This window comes from Zingiber officinale, chromosome 4A, assembly GCF_018446385.1.
Source record: "Zingiber officinale cultivar Zhangliang chromosome 4A, Zo_v1.1, whole genome shotgun sequence".
Lineage (NCBI taxonomy): Eukaryota > Viridiplantae > Streptophyta > Magnoliopsida > Zingiberales > Zingiberaceae > Zingiber > Zingiber officinale.
This window is the reverse complement of record NC_055992.1, coordinates 142962103-142980318: the sequence shown is the minus strand read 5'-3', so window position 1 is coordinate 142980318 and position 18216 is coordinate 142962103. Positions and strand designations below refer to the sequence as shown.

Sequence of the window (18216 nt, the reverse complement as noted above, 5' to 3'; positions counted from 1 at the left end):
AAGAACCATCAACTGTGGCTATTTTTCTATTATTTGACATGGGGAGTGAAAAGGTAAGTGGATTATATGATAAATAGCTCCTGAATCCATCATCCAAGAGTCAAAAAAGGTTGTATCTGATACGTTTAATCCAATAGAGGATAAAAAGATCCATGAGTACACCAATGAACTAGTACAACTTTTCAAGGTTACCAACAAGAGATCTCAACCTCTGGATCTCTTTTTAGTTGAGTCCACTCGACTCCTTTGGTGTTATTTTATTTTGTTGTGTATTTACCATATGCATTGATGATTGATCCTTATTTGGTCTTATTTATGTCTCTTCTCTCAGTTGGGCAGTTTGCCATGAAGCTTCTAACACCGCTCACGATTAGGACATGCCTTTTTAGAGTAGGTGCATTATAAACTATCGCAAAGAGGAGGAGCCTTTCGTTGCCAAATTTTCTACTTTCTGGAAATAATGCTTATTCCATCTTTGTGGTTGAATTATTGCCACCACACCACTATACACCATTTTTGAACATACGTACTTTGTAATTCGAGCATTAGTTCTCTTTTGCTTTCCTCCCCTTGAACTAGTTCTCTTTTGTAATTCTACCTATGTTGTAGCACTTATTTCTATAACTTCTGACATTTTTATGAGTTAAAACTTGTTGAAAAATGGTGAGAAACAAGGAAAAATTGGCATTGAAGGCCTAGCAACAAAGATAAATCACCAATGATAAATACTAGAGAACGGAATCTAGCTATAAGGGCTGGTAAATGGAACACTATAAATATTCTATTAGGTCTTTAGAAAATAGAGCAAAACAGAAAAAAAAAAAAAAACCAATGAAGGCCCAAAACCGAGCCTTACATTTTGATACCATGTCCGAAATTGAAAATTGTTTAACTCAAAATTTATCTAATAGATGAGATCCTAACCCCTTCTGATAGATTGATAAAATAACTATTATATTAGATATGGATGCCAAATTGGTTACTTGTTTCCCTTGGTGCTAGAATAAGATAAAATTGACATACATACTATTTATTTTGCTTCTGCTAACTTAAAAGATTCCTTAGTTCATTTGAGGGGACAACCAAGAGGAAGAAGTTTATAGTTCCTAAGGAGTCAAGTTGTGAAATAACAAAAAGTAATGGACTTAAATGAAGTATTCCAATGGAATAAGTCAACATCAGGTCTAAATACTATTTATTTTACACTCTGTGTAAAATATTGTATTTTATTTCTACTTTATCAATTCTAATATGCCTAATTTATTTTTTTTTGGATTTTGTGAAAGTCAATGAAAGCAACCCTAATTTAATTGTTCCAACCATCAAGCAGCAATATAATAATTTATTTGTAGGTTTTTATGGTCTTTCAAATCACAACACTATAGCTCATGAGATTGCCAGCTAAAGCACATGGCCTATCTAGGTGTTGCATCACATAGAATAAAGATTTGCTTTGATTGTGATTATGCTAAGAGGGAAAACATAGTACATCTTATTCATGGATAAATGTAGTATAAATACACAAGGTATTACCTAAAATAAGAAGCTAAATACATAAATCCTAATTAATAGGAAACTAATTGGGTGATTGATAACTAATTATAGGGAATAGCTATAAATACAAGATATTAACATCTGTAGTAGAATATTGGAATCGTCCAAATTAGGATAGTTTGATTTTCAACACTCCCTCAAACTATGCGATAGATACTCATTAAGCCGAGTCTGAGATTAAGTTCACTGAAGGTAGATCTGAATAGAGCCTTGGTGAGAATATTCGCAATTTGTTGATGAGAAGGGACATAGTTCATCAACACACTCTTATCTTGTATCTTCTTATTGAGAAAATGCCAATCAATTCAACATGTTTTGATCGATCATGTTAGACAGGATTCTTAGGCATTGCCATAGCTGATTGATTGTCACACATCACCTTTATAGGACCTTGGAAACTAATTATGAGCCCTTTTAACAATTGTTTTAACCATATTCCTTCATAGATGCCTTGAACTAAGGCTCGGAGTTCTACCTCAGCACTACTGTGAGCAACTACCGACTGTTTCTTGCTGCGCCAAGTGACCAAATTTCCCATACGAATGAACAATAACCAGATGTTGACTTTCGATCACTTTGAGATCTTGCCCCGTCAACATCTGTAAAGATTTCCACTGATCAATTTGTCGTTTTCTAAAAAAAAAGCCCGTTAGGAATTTGGATTTTGTCTAGTCTTAACACAAAAGCTCTATACTTTTGTGAGAGACTGATATTTGATAGATAATTCTGAATTGGATGCTTTGTGCAGGATCTAGTACCTTTCCGAAGAGCAATTGGTAGATCCAAATTGGATATAGAATTATCTAGTGATTCAGAAACCACAGGCTTCAACTGTCGGCTAATTGCTGGTTCAACCTTTGCTATTTTGTTCGTCATTGGATTCAAAGGTTGATTCTTGGTTGTTCTCAGTCTGTTCTAGATGTTTTCTCCTCGTGTAAACTTTAATAGACTTATATGGAAGATTGAGATGACCGGGTGGACTGTAGGAAGGCTGAAGTTGGTCAGCCAAGGGAGATTGGTTGACCAAAGGAGGTGGTTGATCAGTAGGTGGTTGAGATAAAGCTGATAGTGTTAATGAGAGAGGGCCAGTTCCAATTCTGAGATTCATGTGTACAACTCTCCCCTTGAATTTCGGAATTGGAGAAGAATGAACGTTTTCAAAAAAGGTGGCATCCATGGTAGTGTAGAATTTCTAGGTTGCAGGCGAGAAGCATTTGTAATCTTTTTTATTCGAGGAGTACCCAATGAACATGCATTTAATTGCACGTTCATCAAGTTTACTTCCGTTATGGGGTAGACATGAACAAAGAGTACAACCAAAGATTTTTATCGGAATTTTCAAAACAAGATGAGAGTTTGGGTATAGGTGGACAAGGGTTTGGAGTGGTGTTTGGAAGTTGATGGCATGAGAAGGCATCCTATTTATCAGATGATTGTCGTAAGAACAACTTCACCCCAAAATCTTTTTGGGGCATTAGCTTGAAACAGTAAGGGTCGGGCTACTTCTAATATATGACGATTTTTGCGTTCAATAATTCCATTTTATTGTGGAGTTTTTACACAGGAACTTACAATGCCATAGTCATTCAGATATGGACCAAGATTGGAATTAAAGAAGTCACGAGCATTGTCAGACTTGAAAACTTGGATATCAGTGTGGAATTGGTTCTTAATTATTACATGAAAGTTTTTAAAAATATTGCTGGTTTCAAATTTATCTTTCATAAGGAATGTCTAACTTATTCGGGTATGATCATCTACTAATAGTAAGAACCAACGAGCCCTAGTGAGATTTGATATTTTATTGTGACTTTAAATATCCCAGTGAATAAGGAAAAATGGATGAGACAGATTATATGGAATAGGGGAATATGTGCTACGAGTATGTTTAGAGAGTTGACAAACATCATAGTGAAATAAATTTGTTTTTTTTACTAATGAATAGTGATGGGAATAGATGCTTTAGGTACATAACATTTGGATGGCCTAATCGATAGTGCCATAAGATAATGTCACTATCTTCATTGGGATGGAAACAAGACTTAGGATACTTGACTGATTGACACTGAGAGCTGAGTTATGTGCCAATGAGAGGATTGCTTGCTTTGAAGAGATATAATCCGGACCAGAGTTTAGCACTACCAATTATCTTCCCCAAATCCAATGTCTATAAAACACAAGATTGAGCAAACAATTTAGTCACAATTAAGGCCAGAATTAAGTTTTCTTACATAGAGTACGTTACAATCTAATTTTGGGACATATAACATAGCTCGAAGGGTAAGAGTGGGTGTTAGGCGTACAGTCCCTCTTCCAAAGATTTTAGATTGTGACCCATTAGTTATATGTATAGTTTGAGAACCATAATATGGAACATGTGTAATGAATACTCTTCTATCACCTGTCATATGGTCGGAAGCGCCAGAGTCGACTATCCAAAAGGAGGATGGGTGCTGATTTGTTACATGAAAGACAAAATGGTCATTACCTTGCGGACCTTCAGTGGTTGTTGCAGCGACTTGGACTTCATTGCTAGTGACTTAACTTGAAGATTTACCAGAGAGTATCCATTTGTTCCTCGGTGAAGGGAGATGGTTTTGGCGCATCAATAGTAGTAGTATTACCTTGATGGTCATACTTTCGCGTATGCTTCCAATTTGCTGGTTTGCCGTGCAAATCCCAGCAAGTCTCCCTATAGTGGCCTGGTTTCTCGCAATGTTCACACCGTGGGCGTCCTCTTCGTGGAGCAGGATTTTGAGGCTATATTCGAGCTGTAAGAGATGTGAATTCGTCTGTGGCAGTGGCTAAGGCAGAAGACTCAGACAAAAGTGTCTTTGTTGTTGTTCCCATCATGATCCTTTTTCGGGTTTCTTCATGTCAGAAAATACCTCTTGAAGATTAGGGAGAGGCTTCATGCAGAAGATTCGGCCACGCACCTCATCGAGAGATTTTTCTGGTCCCATAAGAAATTTAAATGCTCGTTTAGTCTCAATAATGTTCTTGAAGTATGCAGCATCGTCAGTACACTTCCACTCATGAGATTCAAAATGATCTAATTTTTGCCAAATCTTTGTCAATGTGGAGAAGAAGGCAGTGACTGATTAATCAGCTTGGTGTAGGTCTTGAAGAGTACTTTCGACTTTGAATAATGTTATGGTGTTATCGCTGGTTGAGAATGTTTCATTGGCAACATCCCAAATTTCTTTCACTGATGAATAGAGGAGAAAATTTTCTCCTATTTTGGTGATCATGGAACTGATGAGCCATGACATGACAAAATTGTTTTCTGTTTTTCAATTTCTGATATTTGGATCACCAACAACAGGTTCGATGGCTGCCCCCGTGAGATAGTCATCGCGACCATGACCGGTCACAAACATCACTGGACCATTGAAGATAATTGTAGTCATTGAGTTTGTGACCGATGTTAAGGGCAAAGGAGGAATCGGCTGGTGTTTGTGAACTGTTTGGTATATGGAAAGAAACATGAGGGTTTGTGACAGATGAATCGATAGAGGTTTGGTTGGAATATGCCATGGAAACTGAGGCGAACGATTAGAAGGAGAAAGGGGTGTTGTCACTGTAGAGGAGAAGACCTGACACTGCTGAGGAGAAGACATCATTGCTACAGTGGAGAAAACACGGGTACTGCAAAGAGAAGACGACGATGTCGTTGCAGAGGAGACACTGTAGTTTAGGGCTGTAGAGAAGAGGGTGCTACAGTTTAGGGCCACAGTCGTTGGCGGTAGAAACAGCGGGTTCTAGGTTAACCTAGGCTTTGATAGCATATGGTTTTGAGAGGAAAACAAAGTACATTTTATTCATGGATAGATGTAGTATAAATACACAAGGTATTACCTAAAATAAGAAGCTAAATATAGAAATCTTAATTAATAGGAAACTAATTGCGTGATTGATAACTAATTATAGGGAATAACTATAAATACAAGAGATGTTATAGCAGAATATTAGAATCATCCAAATTAGGATAGTTTGATCTTCCACATTAGCTATAAATACAAGAGACTTTACTTCGCTTGAAGGGAATTTGGTCCCTTGGAAAAAAAATAAAATTAAGTTTGGTGGTTCATTTGAATGTTGTGGTTGAGTATTGAACTATGACTTGTTTTCAAGAAAATAATATGAAAAAGGTATGAGCATGCAACTGTTGATGTCTTTAACCTCAGACCAGCACATGAAAAAGATAAAGGATGTAGTGAACCAATGATAAAAGATTATAGGAATAAATCTCGAGTGGGCTTTGGACTAAGTGAAAAAGAAAGCACTTGAGTTTTAGATGAAAGACATATTGCAATTTAAACCTTTGTTAGACTTGTCAAAATGAGAATAGTTCCTTTTCTTTCTTCAGGTTTTCACTAGAGATGAAAAGCAAGAAAAAGAAGAGGGTGAAAATGAAGTGTTAGAGAAGTAGCTTGGGAGGTTAAGGGAGGTCGAAGCACTAAAGAAAGAGGAGCAACTTAAACAAGACGAATGTCTAGGACTCTTCATGCATGAAGTGAAGAATGAGTGATGAGGAAAAAGTAAAATACATTTGCAATGTTCTTGGCAAACTTAGGTTGGAAAAAAAGAAAGGTCAGATGAAGGGATGCAGTTTAAGGAATAAGAAGATCAGTAGAAGCGACTGAGTTCAACTTTGATGGAATTGAGGTGGTTCGCATTGTTGGCGGGATGCATCTTCTATTGAATCAAAAGGATAGGTGTCTGCTCTCTATTGAGAGTTCATTAAAGATCTAATCAGGACAAATGGATAGTGAAATTGCCAATAGATTTCTCTTTCTATGTTCCTTTTAGGATATAGAAGAGGAGCCTTGGTGCAACGGTAAAGTTATTGCTTTGTGTCCAAAAGGTCACTTGTTCGAATCTTGAAAGCAGTCTCTTGCAAAAAGCAGAGTACGGCTATGTACAATGTATCCTTTCTCGGGACCTTGTATGGAAAGAGCTTCGTGTATTAGACTGCCCTTTTAGGAAGTTCTCTAAGAGCTATGCCTATATCATAAAAATAATTGTAAAAAAGGCAAAAAAATGATCTGAGGGTGAAAATTGAAAAGGACTCTGCACTAGTGGAGAAATAAATAAAGAAAAAGAAAAAGGAAGATAAATGATAAAAAATTGTTATTTGTGGTTTTGAATGACAAAGGAACAACTAAAAGATGGTGAAGTTGCTTGCATGGAGGAATCTTCCATTGGAGGTGAGTTCACTAAGAGAAGCTAGAAGGCGGTTAGTGTTGGTGCGGCGGAAGCGGCTCGGATCACTAAAGGGGAGGAGTGAACAACGTATCTGCAAATTAAGATCAAGCTATTTCTCTGGCTATTTTTCTAGCAAGGACATACACATTAATAATAAAATGCAAACATAAAAAAAAGAGGCTGAATTTTCGTAGTTACAACCCTTGGGTTGTTAGTTAAAGACTATGAAAAGCTCCACTAAGATCTCGTCGGAAATGACCTAGAGGCGGAGAAAACTTATACACCGATTGAGCACAAAGGAAATAATAGAATTGAAAGACAATGTATTCGAATGTGTGTTATATTTGTTCTTCGAGCTTTAGTCTTGTTTATAGCCTTCATCTTGATTTGTTCGTTTGTTGACGTGACACTCTAGTTGACCATTAACTCCCCGGTCACCTGTATTCATCGAAACTTGATCCATGTGGGCAATGGTCCTCTAATGGTTCTGGATGATTCCTCGCTCTCCGATCGCGCAACTATAGGCTTGCTGACATGGACTCCTTCATGATCTGTTTAGCAACTGCCCTTGCTGATGTGGTGATGACACTTGGTCGCTCGGAGAGCTCTCGGTTGCCTGGAAATGGTCAACTTTAGATTTGACCATTTCGCTTTGTCTCAGTCGCCTTGCGCAGTCTTCCTTCCGTCTACTCATCTCTCGGATACACAGAACCCTTCCGACTTGCTCCTGTGCGCCTTTGTTCCGCCAAAGTATTCTTTCACAACTTCTTGTACCTCAGATGTACAGAACTCGTTGGATCCTTTCCCGTACCATTATTCACGCTTGCTTGCGTCTTCTGTCAAGGTTTGCTATCCATCATGCTCCTTAGCCATAGGGTACCTGTATGTTCTCTTATGTCGTGCACACTTAGACATACAAATTAAAACACTACAAGACCTAACTTAAACTTATTTGGCAATACATCAAAACACAACTAAGGGTTCTAATAGTTAGTGTTATAACGATAGAGGATTAGCTAAGTGTGACATAGCAACATGCCTCCTATTGCCTTAAGGATCTGACCAGAGGAAGGCGATCAAACCATGCTTTGGACGCCTTTGTCCTCGATGTGGCACAGATTGGTTAGGTTCATGTGTCCTGAGAGAAGAATGACAAGCTGCTTTTGCAGCCATGTAGCTAGAAAATCAAGAGAAACTTCCATGGTGCATGATGCCTCGAAAGAGATCTACAGATGGAAGTCATTGGAACCATTCTCTTGGAAATAGCCATCCTATTCTGATGAGATCTCCAAACATCATGTTGATGATAATGCCATTTTCTTTTGGCAATATCCATTGTTGACCGTGAAGGTGCAGGTGTAGATGTATAGAATCAAATTGTGTGGCTCAAAAGGGGAAGAGAGAGAAACATAGATGAAAGTTATAATATAAAGAATGAAGGCTATTTTTTGTGATGGGAGGCTCCCCTTTATGTGAATATCCTGAAATCTAATCCTAATTGGTGACTTTGATACCATGTATAATTTGTAGGAACAAAATATTGTATTGCCTTACGTATCGTGTCTAGTGAGACGGGCGAAATTTGCCCTTTCGCCTGGCACCATGAACGGGCAAAATTTGTCGTTTCGCCTAGTACCGCGGGTCATTGCTGCCTCTCTAACCCTGCGAGAGGTCGAAGAGACACTATGGCCTCCTTGTCGCGACCTTCAGCAGGGTTGCGGAGGTCGCTACGCCCCTACGACCCTGCAATCCCGCAGGTGTGAGATCAAACTTAATTTAAACTTAGGTTTAATAATAATAATTTCAATCAACTCCTAGTTATAGTAAGGATAATCTAAACATGCTTAATCAACTCTTAATAATATTATCCAATTAATTTAATATATATATTATTTATTTTAATATAAAAATATATAATAGTTTTTTAAAAAATTATTTATGATATAAGAGCACTCCTCCGATCCCATATTTTTTTATAAATATTTTATATTTTATTTTTTTAATATTTAGATTAAATATTTTATTTTTAATTAATATATTTTATATTTAAAAATACGGAAACTATCTCGGCACAGTATGATAAGATGTCGAAACTGTGCCGTTCCGGTCATAAACCGAAATTCCGATACGGCTAATAAATCTAATACCTTCAATGATAGATTAATGCTTGTAATTTATAATTCTTACAATTAATATTAATAGTTGTAAGTTACAACTTTTTAAGGCAAATTGCTTCACTACATATTAATGTTGATTAGATGTTTAGTTTGTATTTATTGTGATTTTTAGTCTACTAGATCTTAAACATGTTCTTACCATCCCAATTCATTCTCTCCCTCTCTTTTATCATCTATTGAAGTTAGATCTCATTGCTCTCAAATATTGGTATCTATTGAAGTATGGTAGATTGTATTGCTATTATAAGTTTATTTTTTAATTTAGGTGTCTTGATTACAGAAGACTCCAGAAACTATGCTGAAGTTGATTGAGGTGCAACTTCAATAAACCTTTGGAAGGATATATTTTCTTAAAAGGCGGTGATAATAAATGTTTGTGAGAACATCAAGTGAACGAGGGTGTGTGGCTACTTGTTAAAAAGTGTGCCAAACATAATACATATTTCAACATTCAAGGTTTCATGTGTTGATTATCAATTAGCATGGACAAAACATTTTGTGTTGATGGCCAACTGATATTGTGTCAATATAGGTAAATGTCGTCCCCACAGGGTGTCACTTGACCAGAGGGTGTCAGATTTGCTACAATGGGGGAGCATGTCTTCGGAGAAAAAAACTTCTCCCATTCCTTAGCCACTTGGCGGTCGGCTATAAGTTGATCTCGTGATTTATCTCCCTTCACATAACCTAGGGACGGATTGTGAGAGGCGTTTGAGATAACGTAATAACCTTTTGTTACAATGTAGGTAAATGCCATTGTGTTACACATGCCAATACTGTTTCAATGGTACTATTAGAGAGTTTCAATGATACTATCAGAGACAAGGTGTGTCTTGACTATCACTATCCAAAATTGATCAAGATATGAAGATTCTCTTCCTGTTCTTCCGACTGTTCATGGTGAGTAGATGAAATAGAAGGAAAGAGGGGAAACATCAATTGAGGGAACTTAGATTTATCTATATCTTGAACTTATGGCCTATTAAATTATAGTTTTCAATCCAAGTGTTATTAGAAATGTATTTATGTAGATGAAAAATTAATTGAATCTAATACCCGATGTTCGTGAGCATTATTTAATTTGAGTTTTTGGAAATTATAGGATGGGCCAAAAGTGTTACAAGTACCTCACTGTTGCACAATATTTATTTTGGTATTAATAAAGTATAATCATTGGTTGAGAAGCTTGATGTAATATTTTATATTTTAACTTGTTGCTCCAAATTTTTTAATTAAATTGTTTTCTAATTTCTTGAAGTTTATATGTAAAGGTAAACAAACTAAGCTAAGTGGAATAGATTATAAGATTAAAGCTTATTTGAGTTTATCTTGACTATTAAGCATGCTAAGTGCTGGAGTGGCTATAATTTTTTGTTTATATCTGAAATTGTAGCATGTGAGAATACTTTAAACCTTATCAACACTTGCTGTAGGGGCATATTGCTTAAGCTCAGGATAGTTCTAACCTTGCAGCTACTGGGGTTTGTATAATTAGAAGTCTTTCTTTAATGGTGCCTGCCAAGTTCAACATCACAGAGTGCTAAATACGAGTGAAGTGATTGAGATTTTTTCCTACTGTGCCTCACAATAAAGAAATTAAGCATTCAAGACAAAATACTCAATCCACTCTCATCAATTACCAAAGTGGGATTAGGTAACGCCAAAATTAAATTCCTAAGAATAGTCAGCTATATATTTCATTGTAGATTAATGGTAATTTAGAAATTGTAGACATGATGAATTTAGCAAGGGCATGAGTTGAGGAATTTCAAGTCATATTTGATTAACAAGCAGGGCAGACATTTTATTTCTAGGAAGATTTGGGATTGGCTATCCTTGGGTTGGCCAATTACGATTGGAATTGACTGATTCTTCTATTATGCTGTTGTCGCTTTGATATGTCAGCAGTGCAATCTGGCATATATATACTTCCATCTTTCCATAGTGACACAATATCATGGGCTTTCGCTAGCCATCAAGTAGGAATTCACAAGATGTCTATGGATTTGACATTTTATTTCTCTTAACAAATGGGGATGGCGACATCAAACTGTCTAGCTGAGGAATAGATGGTTATGTCAGATTATAGTCTATTGCAATGATCACACCATGAAAATTATTAATTTTCTTGTAGAGATAATGCTATATTCATGATAACATTCTACTTTTTTATGCATTAGTTGTTTTTGAGTATAAACATAAGTGGATAATCCTATCATAACTTATGTAGTTCTGTTTTTGTCCCAAGCGCTGCAAATTCTTTATTGGAAGCAGTTTTACTTTATGCTAAAAGATCTTGAGAATGTTTAAATTAAGTGCCTTGAGATAATTGAGTTTCCTGTAACATATCACATATTGTTGATTCTTCTGAATGATGAGTTTTTGTATTATGTTATGATAAAATTGGCACATGTTTTTGTACAGTTCCATTAGCTAGCATTTTATTTGACCTTTAATTTTGAGTTTCTGGTCTTTTGAAGTTATTTTCATTGTAATATTTGACCTTGGAAATTTCTTTGGGACATTGTTTTCTAGCATGCTTTTCATATGTATTTTCTGTCTACATTTTGAACATGTTGCATTGAACATGATATCTGTTTTTTAATCAGGCCATCCCACATGCAGTAGCTCTAGTTCGAGCATCAGATAAAAAAAGCCCTAGAGAAGCAATTGAATTTGTTCTGCAATTACTAAAGGTATCTGACACATTACTTTCATTACAGTAAAAATTTGTTTTGATTGTTAGGGTTGACAATTTTGCAAATGAATTTCACTCATCCCATTTCAATTTTGTTGCATTGTGATTTAACTGATTTGCTAGTGGTGCCAAAAACTTATCCTATAGTTACAAAATGGTCTGGTACCAACTCAAACCAATTGAGTTTGATCAATATCGACAATGGTTGATTCAAGGTTCAAAATATCGAGTTGTGCCGAAGTTTTGGTCTTTGATTGGACAATATTGTTTTGGTATCGTGTCTATGTTTCAATGCATGGTATTGATAATGAATTGGAATTGAAGAAGTAATGAGATGAAGCATAGGAAGGAGTTTGTGTGAGTAGGTTTTAAATGTTGTACCATGTCGAGCAAAATAGTGGAAATATATCATTTTGATAAATCACCGAAACTCGATACCACTTGACACAAGGTTTAAATCTCTGATTGTGTCGTAGTTTCGGTCATTAATTGAAACCAGTATCATGTCGACGCTTTGATGCATTGTGTCGGTGACAGATTGGAGGTTGAAGAAGGAAGGAGATGAAGCAAAGGAGACATTGTCTATGCTAAGTGATATGAAGTTTCAATAATTTATCAAATGATATGTTTCAATCCTTTTGTTCGACATGGTTCAAGATTAAAACCATTTCGGCAGAGACTGTTTCTCCTCTATCAAAGGAGTGAGAAGTTCGGCTAGCTTCCCCTTCTGAGCCTGAACCGCCTCTGTGAAATGGGGGGCGCGGGAATAAAAAAAAAAAGCCCGCGGAAGTGGTTTGAGTTTGAATTAACTTCTTCCTCGAAAGTAGGAGGGAATGCCTTTGGCTCTCCCAACTGAGCTACTAGAGCAAAAATCCACTTCTCCCTCTAGAAGACGGTCTTTCCTGGCGACCGGACCTAGACTTGGTAATTGATGAGTCACTTTTCTCTGATGCCTTAATCCTTTTAGTGTATCGGCCTTTCGGTTGTCTTTTTTCTTTCTCGCTGAATCCCCCCGCCCTATTCTAACAAAGACAAGCAAGATAGATACGATTGTAAAAAGGAATCATTACCGTCGTCTTCCCCGAATCCTTCCGTAGTGGAGAAGACAGAGAAAGTCACACTGCATAGGGTATCTTAATCCCGATTCTGATTTCTCGTAGATACTAGAATCAAGCCCTTTTCGAAAGAAAGAGTTTACGCGGGAAGAAGCGAAGTATAGTGAGTACGAAAACACTCTGGAAAATGGGACTCATCCTTCTTCCAGAGAAGTGGAAGTGACTGAAGGAATCCAGTTTAAGAACAAAGCCAGTGTGGTCACAAGTGAAAAGGGTAGGAAGAAGCCTTATCAGCAACTTAGAGTCATTACCGTCTACTATCCTAGTTATCTGCCCTACTATTCGATGGATGGCTACAGGCAAGAGTCAACCTGTAAGCGGATCCCATTGAATCAGCTCTTAGAGGAGGAATTCCAACAACAGGAAGAGGTTTACTCGGCTTACGCACTCTCACCGATCAACGAGATGGCCCTTAATGGACAATGATAGGCAGACCAAGGATTTCGTAGTCTAAGCGTGCTTGCTTTGCGCACCGGCGCATTCCAATACGGACTACGAGTTTCCAACGACACTTTTCTTCTTCAACTGAAATCCATTATTGACATTATGCATCGAAATATCTAAATCAAAGATCAAAACTTCGTCACGATTCGAGATTTTGAATTTAATCCAATGCAATTTCAAGATATAAAAATTTTTAAATTTGAATTTGATATTATAAAAAAAAAATTGAATTCAAAATTTTCTTGTCGATTTTTATATTTTTCATTTCTCTATAAATTTGATACTTATAAAATTAAATAAATATATTATATTTCATCCCAAAATTTGAAAAATCTTGAATTTTTCTATTTTTTGTTCATTAGTAATTGTTGTTACATGAAAGAAACAAAATCAAATTAAATAAATTGATAGAATTTTAAATTATTTCACTATAAGAGTTATTAAATTTATAATTTTAAGCTATTTAGATATTATCAAACAAAAATAGAGTGAAAATTAATTTTCAAAGTTTTTATCAAATGCTCATGAGTAAATTTCAAACATAATCACATAATCCCATAAATATATACATTCATTTCAAACAAAATAACACTCTTAACAATGAAAATCTCTTGAGCCGTAAAATTCAATGTTGCTCCAACTATAAAAGCTTCAAAGTCATCCAAAATTGCCCCCAGGGCGTAGCACAGACGGTGGATGCATGGTATCTTTGGCGTAATGGCTAGGGGTCGATTCTCAGGAACTGACGACCTAGGGTTTATCCCGCCATACGCCTATGGCCTGTGTACATGCATGAACCTCCCTCTATATCCGTGGGACCGACACTAGGGGGGCCGCTAAGGTAGCGGATCTATCTTTTTTTTTTTTTTTCAAAGTCATCAAAAATTGGAAAATGTTCAATGTTGTAGAATTTGAAAGTAAAGCATGCCCCAATTTATAGAGGACTAGGGAATCTCTTATTTTCTTATTGCTTATTCCGTTCCACCTATAGGGGTTGCAAACATTACAAGTGTAAGTCATTATAAATTGAAAAATATACAACTTAATAATGACTAAAGCTAAAAATAAAATTTAATTGGTCGCATTTGACTTTGAAAACTAAGGTGATTAAATTAATTAGAAAAATATAAAGGGGAAAACAAATATACATTAGCAATCTAATTAATCATTATATAAATTACTAATTACAATAAAAGATAATTAAATATTATAAATTATATTATGTATCAAGAGGGATAGAAAGATTTATAAAGATTATAAAGTTTTGAGAAATCTTAACTACCTAACATAGGTTAGTAGGTTAGTAGTGTTGAATATACGCATCAAACATATTATCAATAGAAAAAAAATATATACGACTCCTAAAATTAAGTAGTGGAAGTTAAAGAATAAGAAGAAAAATATATTTAAGGAGAAGATAAAGTATAAATATTAGGTGAAATATACGGTGACTCTAATATGACATGAGATAAAATGATATTAAGTTAAAAATAGTAACTAAAATTGTACTCGAGTCGAAGGAACATGCATTAGTGAGGAATCTTAGTGGTGGAACGAGAAAGTATAATTGAAAGTGAAGGAGGAACAACGAATAACTTATAAGAACGAGAAAATTTTTAAAAAATATACAATAGCCAAGAAAGAGGTTAAGAAATAGTGAATGAAGCAAAGAATAAATTTTTTGAACAATTATATTAAAAATTGGATACAAAAGAAGGGGAAAGAGATATTTATAGAGTAGCTAAAGGGAAAGAAACCAAGACTATAGATTTTATCCAAATAAAATGTATTAATGATGGATACAATAACGTACGAGTAAACAATGAAAAAATTAAAGATTAGTGGAAGAGGTATTTGTATCAACTTTTTATTGATGGTTTAGGTGACCAGGAAATTTAAGTACATCAAATGAGTATAGAAATTAAATTTTTATCGTAGAATTCAAACTTCAGAAGCAGAACAAGGTTTAAATGGGATGCATAATGTTAAGATAGGAGATGACAAGTTTTAAATATTAGGATCATTTTTGTAAAATGGTGGGATTGAAAAAGATGTCTTATAAGACAAGTAGGATAGTTGAAATGAAGGAGAGCGTCGGGTATTTTATGTGATCGTAAAATACCTTTAAAATTTAAAGGAAAGTTCTATAAAATCGTAGTTTGACCTGCTATGTTTTATGGAGCTAAATGTTGATTATGATTCGAGTACATGAGCAGAAGATAAGAGTTGCAGAGATGAGGATGTGTGAACATACGAAAATCAACAGAATAAGAAATGAGAGCACTAGAAAGTCGGAGTTGCATCTATTGAGGGAAAATTCCGAGAGACACGTTTAAGATGGTATGGACATGTATTTAGACGACTAATAAATACTTGGTTAGACGATGTGAAATTATGACAAATATGCACATCAAACGAGAGCTTCGTGCACCAGTAAAGTTATTGTCATGTGACCAAAAGGTCACGGGTTCGAATCCTGAAAACAGCCTCTTGCAAAAAGCAGGGTAAGGCTGCGTACAATGGATCCTTCCCCGGGACTCCGCATGGCGGGAGCTTCGTGCACCGGGCTGCCCTTTTTTTTTATGCACATCAAACGAGAAAGAGGACTAAAAAAGATTTGATTAGCAATAATAAAGTACGATAAAGTTTATTTAAGTATAGATGATGATATAGTATGAGATAGAGCCCAATGACGTAAAATGATCCATATAGCTGACCCCATCTACCCATCTAATGGGGTAAAGCTTGATTGTTGTTCTATAGATGATGATATAGTAAGGGATAAAGCCTAATAGCGTAAAAGGATCCACGTAGTCAACCTCAGCTAGTGGAATAATGCTTGATTGTTGTTATATCATTAATTACATTATTATTAATGCAATTAAATAAGCATCCAAATTATATTAGTAGCATAAGATATGGTTTTCTGTCCAAGATGAAACTTCAACCTGAATCAATATTTTAAACCTTGAATGCAACATCAAATGCAAACTCTCAAAACTCAAATTTTATTAAAGTGAAAGAATTTAACATGGGAGATTGGGGATTAATGTTCCTTTTAAAGACCAGTCGAACTAAAATTAGAAATAGGTTAAAAATATTCTAAGAAAAAAATATCTAAATAGATCCCGATCAAACTTAGAACAATTTCATTTTTCTCCAAACATGATTATTGGCAAATCAAAAACTGCCATAATTAACTAGTCTCCAAGATCTATCAAAATATATTTTTACAAAATCTAGACTTTAAAAAAAATAGATTTGTAGTATGCATTAGTATGTTGAAAGGTTGGGGTTGGATGAAGATTTAGCCTCTTTGCATATCATAGAAATGTGGGGAAGGGAAGAACAATACGTGTCAGCCAATCTAGGTATTTAACCTCCATTGAACCCCTTGGGTTAGGAAATGTTTACTCAACTAATCATCTAAATTTTTTAGACCCTGTCTTTCTGTTTGAGCATGGTTGAAGATAAAAGGCTCCAATTTGAGTCCAATTGGAGACCAAGAACTCTAGCTAGTCAAGTCTTATACCACTCAGTTGTCTATTTAACCCTTGTTAATCCAAATTTTGTGCAACTCCAAACCCAATGTATCGAGTCAACTCAAAGCTATGTCTCTCACCACTCCTTTTTGTCAAGAATAAGGAAAAGAAGAAACTATATCCTTTACCTACAATGGAGCTAGCAATGGGTAAATTACACTATGAACCTTTATTTTCCTTAGTGGAGCCTGGAGTAGATGAAGCTACTACAGGCGGGTATGATTTAGAATAGGCTCAAGGTTCATTCTTGAGTTTTTGTGTTTAACTGAAATGGTATGGTTTAAATATCTGGTTATATTGAAAAAAGTTGACTTGCTTCGAAATGTGTCAAAATCAACTCTAATGATTATTCTAAATCCTCTTTCAGTTTCATCACCTCTAATTATATGCCTGTAAAAAATTATTTAAAACCTTTGGACAATAAATTAATCACATATTTCAGCATCTCAACTAATGGCTATAAATTATATAATGATATTTTATCAAATGGTGCAACTAAATGTTTAGTATTTATCAAAAGGTGTGTCATAGTTTTAAAATTATGCAACTATCCAAATAACTTTAAATCTTTGAAAACCATTTTGATGATTTTTTAGTGGTTGAAATTAAGAAGCGAAGCCATGAACCGACTCTTTAGAATATAAAAAATCCAATGGGGATCTTCTTTTTCCAAATTTACACTCAACAACAACAATAACAACCAAGCCTTATCCCACTAGGTAGTGTCGATTATATGGATCCTTGTACGCTATTGAGCTCTATCCCGTACTATGTCATCATTTATATTTAAATAAAATTAATCTTGTTTTATTGTTACTAATTAAGTCTTGAAGAGGAGCCTTGGCGCAATGATAAAGTTGTTGTTTTATGACCAAAATGTCTCGAGTTCAAATCCTAGAAATAACCTCTTGCAAAAAGCGGGTTGGGTAGGATTGTGTACAATGGATTGACCCCGCATGACGGGAGTTTCGTGCACTGAGCTGTCCTTTTTTATTGTTACTAATTAAGTCTTCTTTGGCTTTCCTCATTTGATGTACACATTTGTCATAGTTTCATATCGCTTAATTAGAGCATCTATTAGTCGTCTACATACATGTTTGTAACGTCTCTTGGAGTTTTTCCTCAATAGATGTAACCCGACTTTTTCTCTAATTTTTTCATTTCTTATCTTGTCCATGCATGCATGTCCGTACATTCATCTTAACATCCTCATCTCTTCAACTTCATATAACTTAGCATGTCTAACTGTTGTTTTGTAAAATTTTTCTTCTAGTCTTAAGAGGTATTTTGTGATTACAATAAACATCCGACGCTCTCCATTTCTATTATCCGATTTATATTTTATGTAAGACATCTCTTTTAATCCCTCTATCCTTTTGAAAAAATCATCAAAATACTTAAAACTTTCAGTTAAATACAACTCGTCATCTCTTATCTTAACAATTGTCTCATTACGTCTAATATTATTAAACTTGGAT

General features: G+C 35.3%; 1 protein-coding gene across 3 annotated transcripts in view; it reads left to right on the top strand.

Annotated features, from left to right (window-relative positions):
* The window catches only part of LOC121971536 (transcription initiation factor TFIID subunit 2), a 126552-nt gene that overhangs the window by 69505 nt on the left and 38831 nt on the right, over positions 1-18216 (top strand). For all 3 annotated transcript variants that reach the window (XM_042522860.1, XM_042522858.1, XM_042522859.1), the window contains one exon: positions 11549-11635. In XM_042522860.1, the coding sequence (XP_042378794.1) occupies positions 11549-11635 (87 nt within the window). The remainder of the gene's footprint in view (positions 1-11548; positions 11636-18216) is intronic.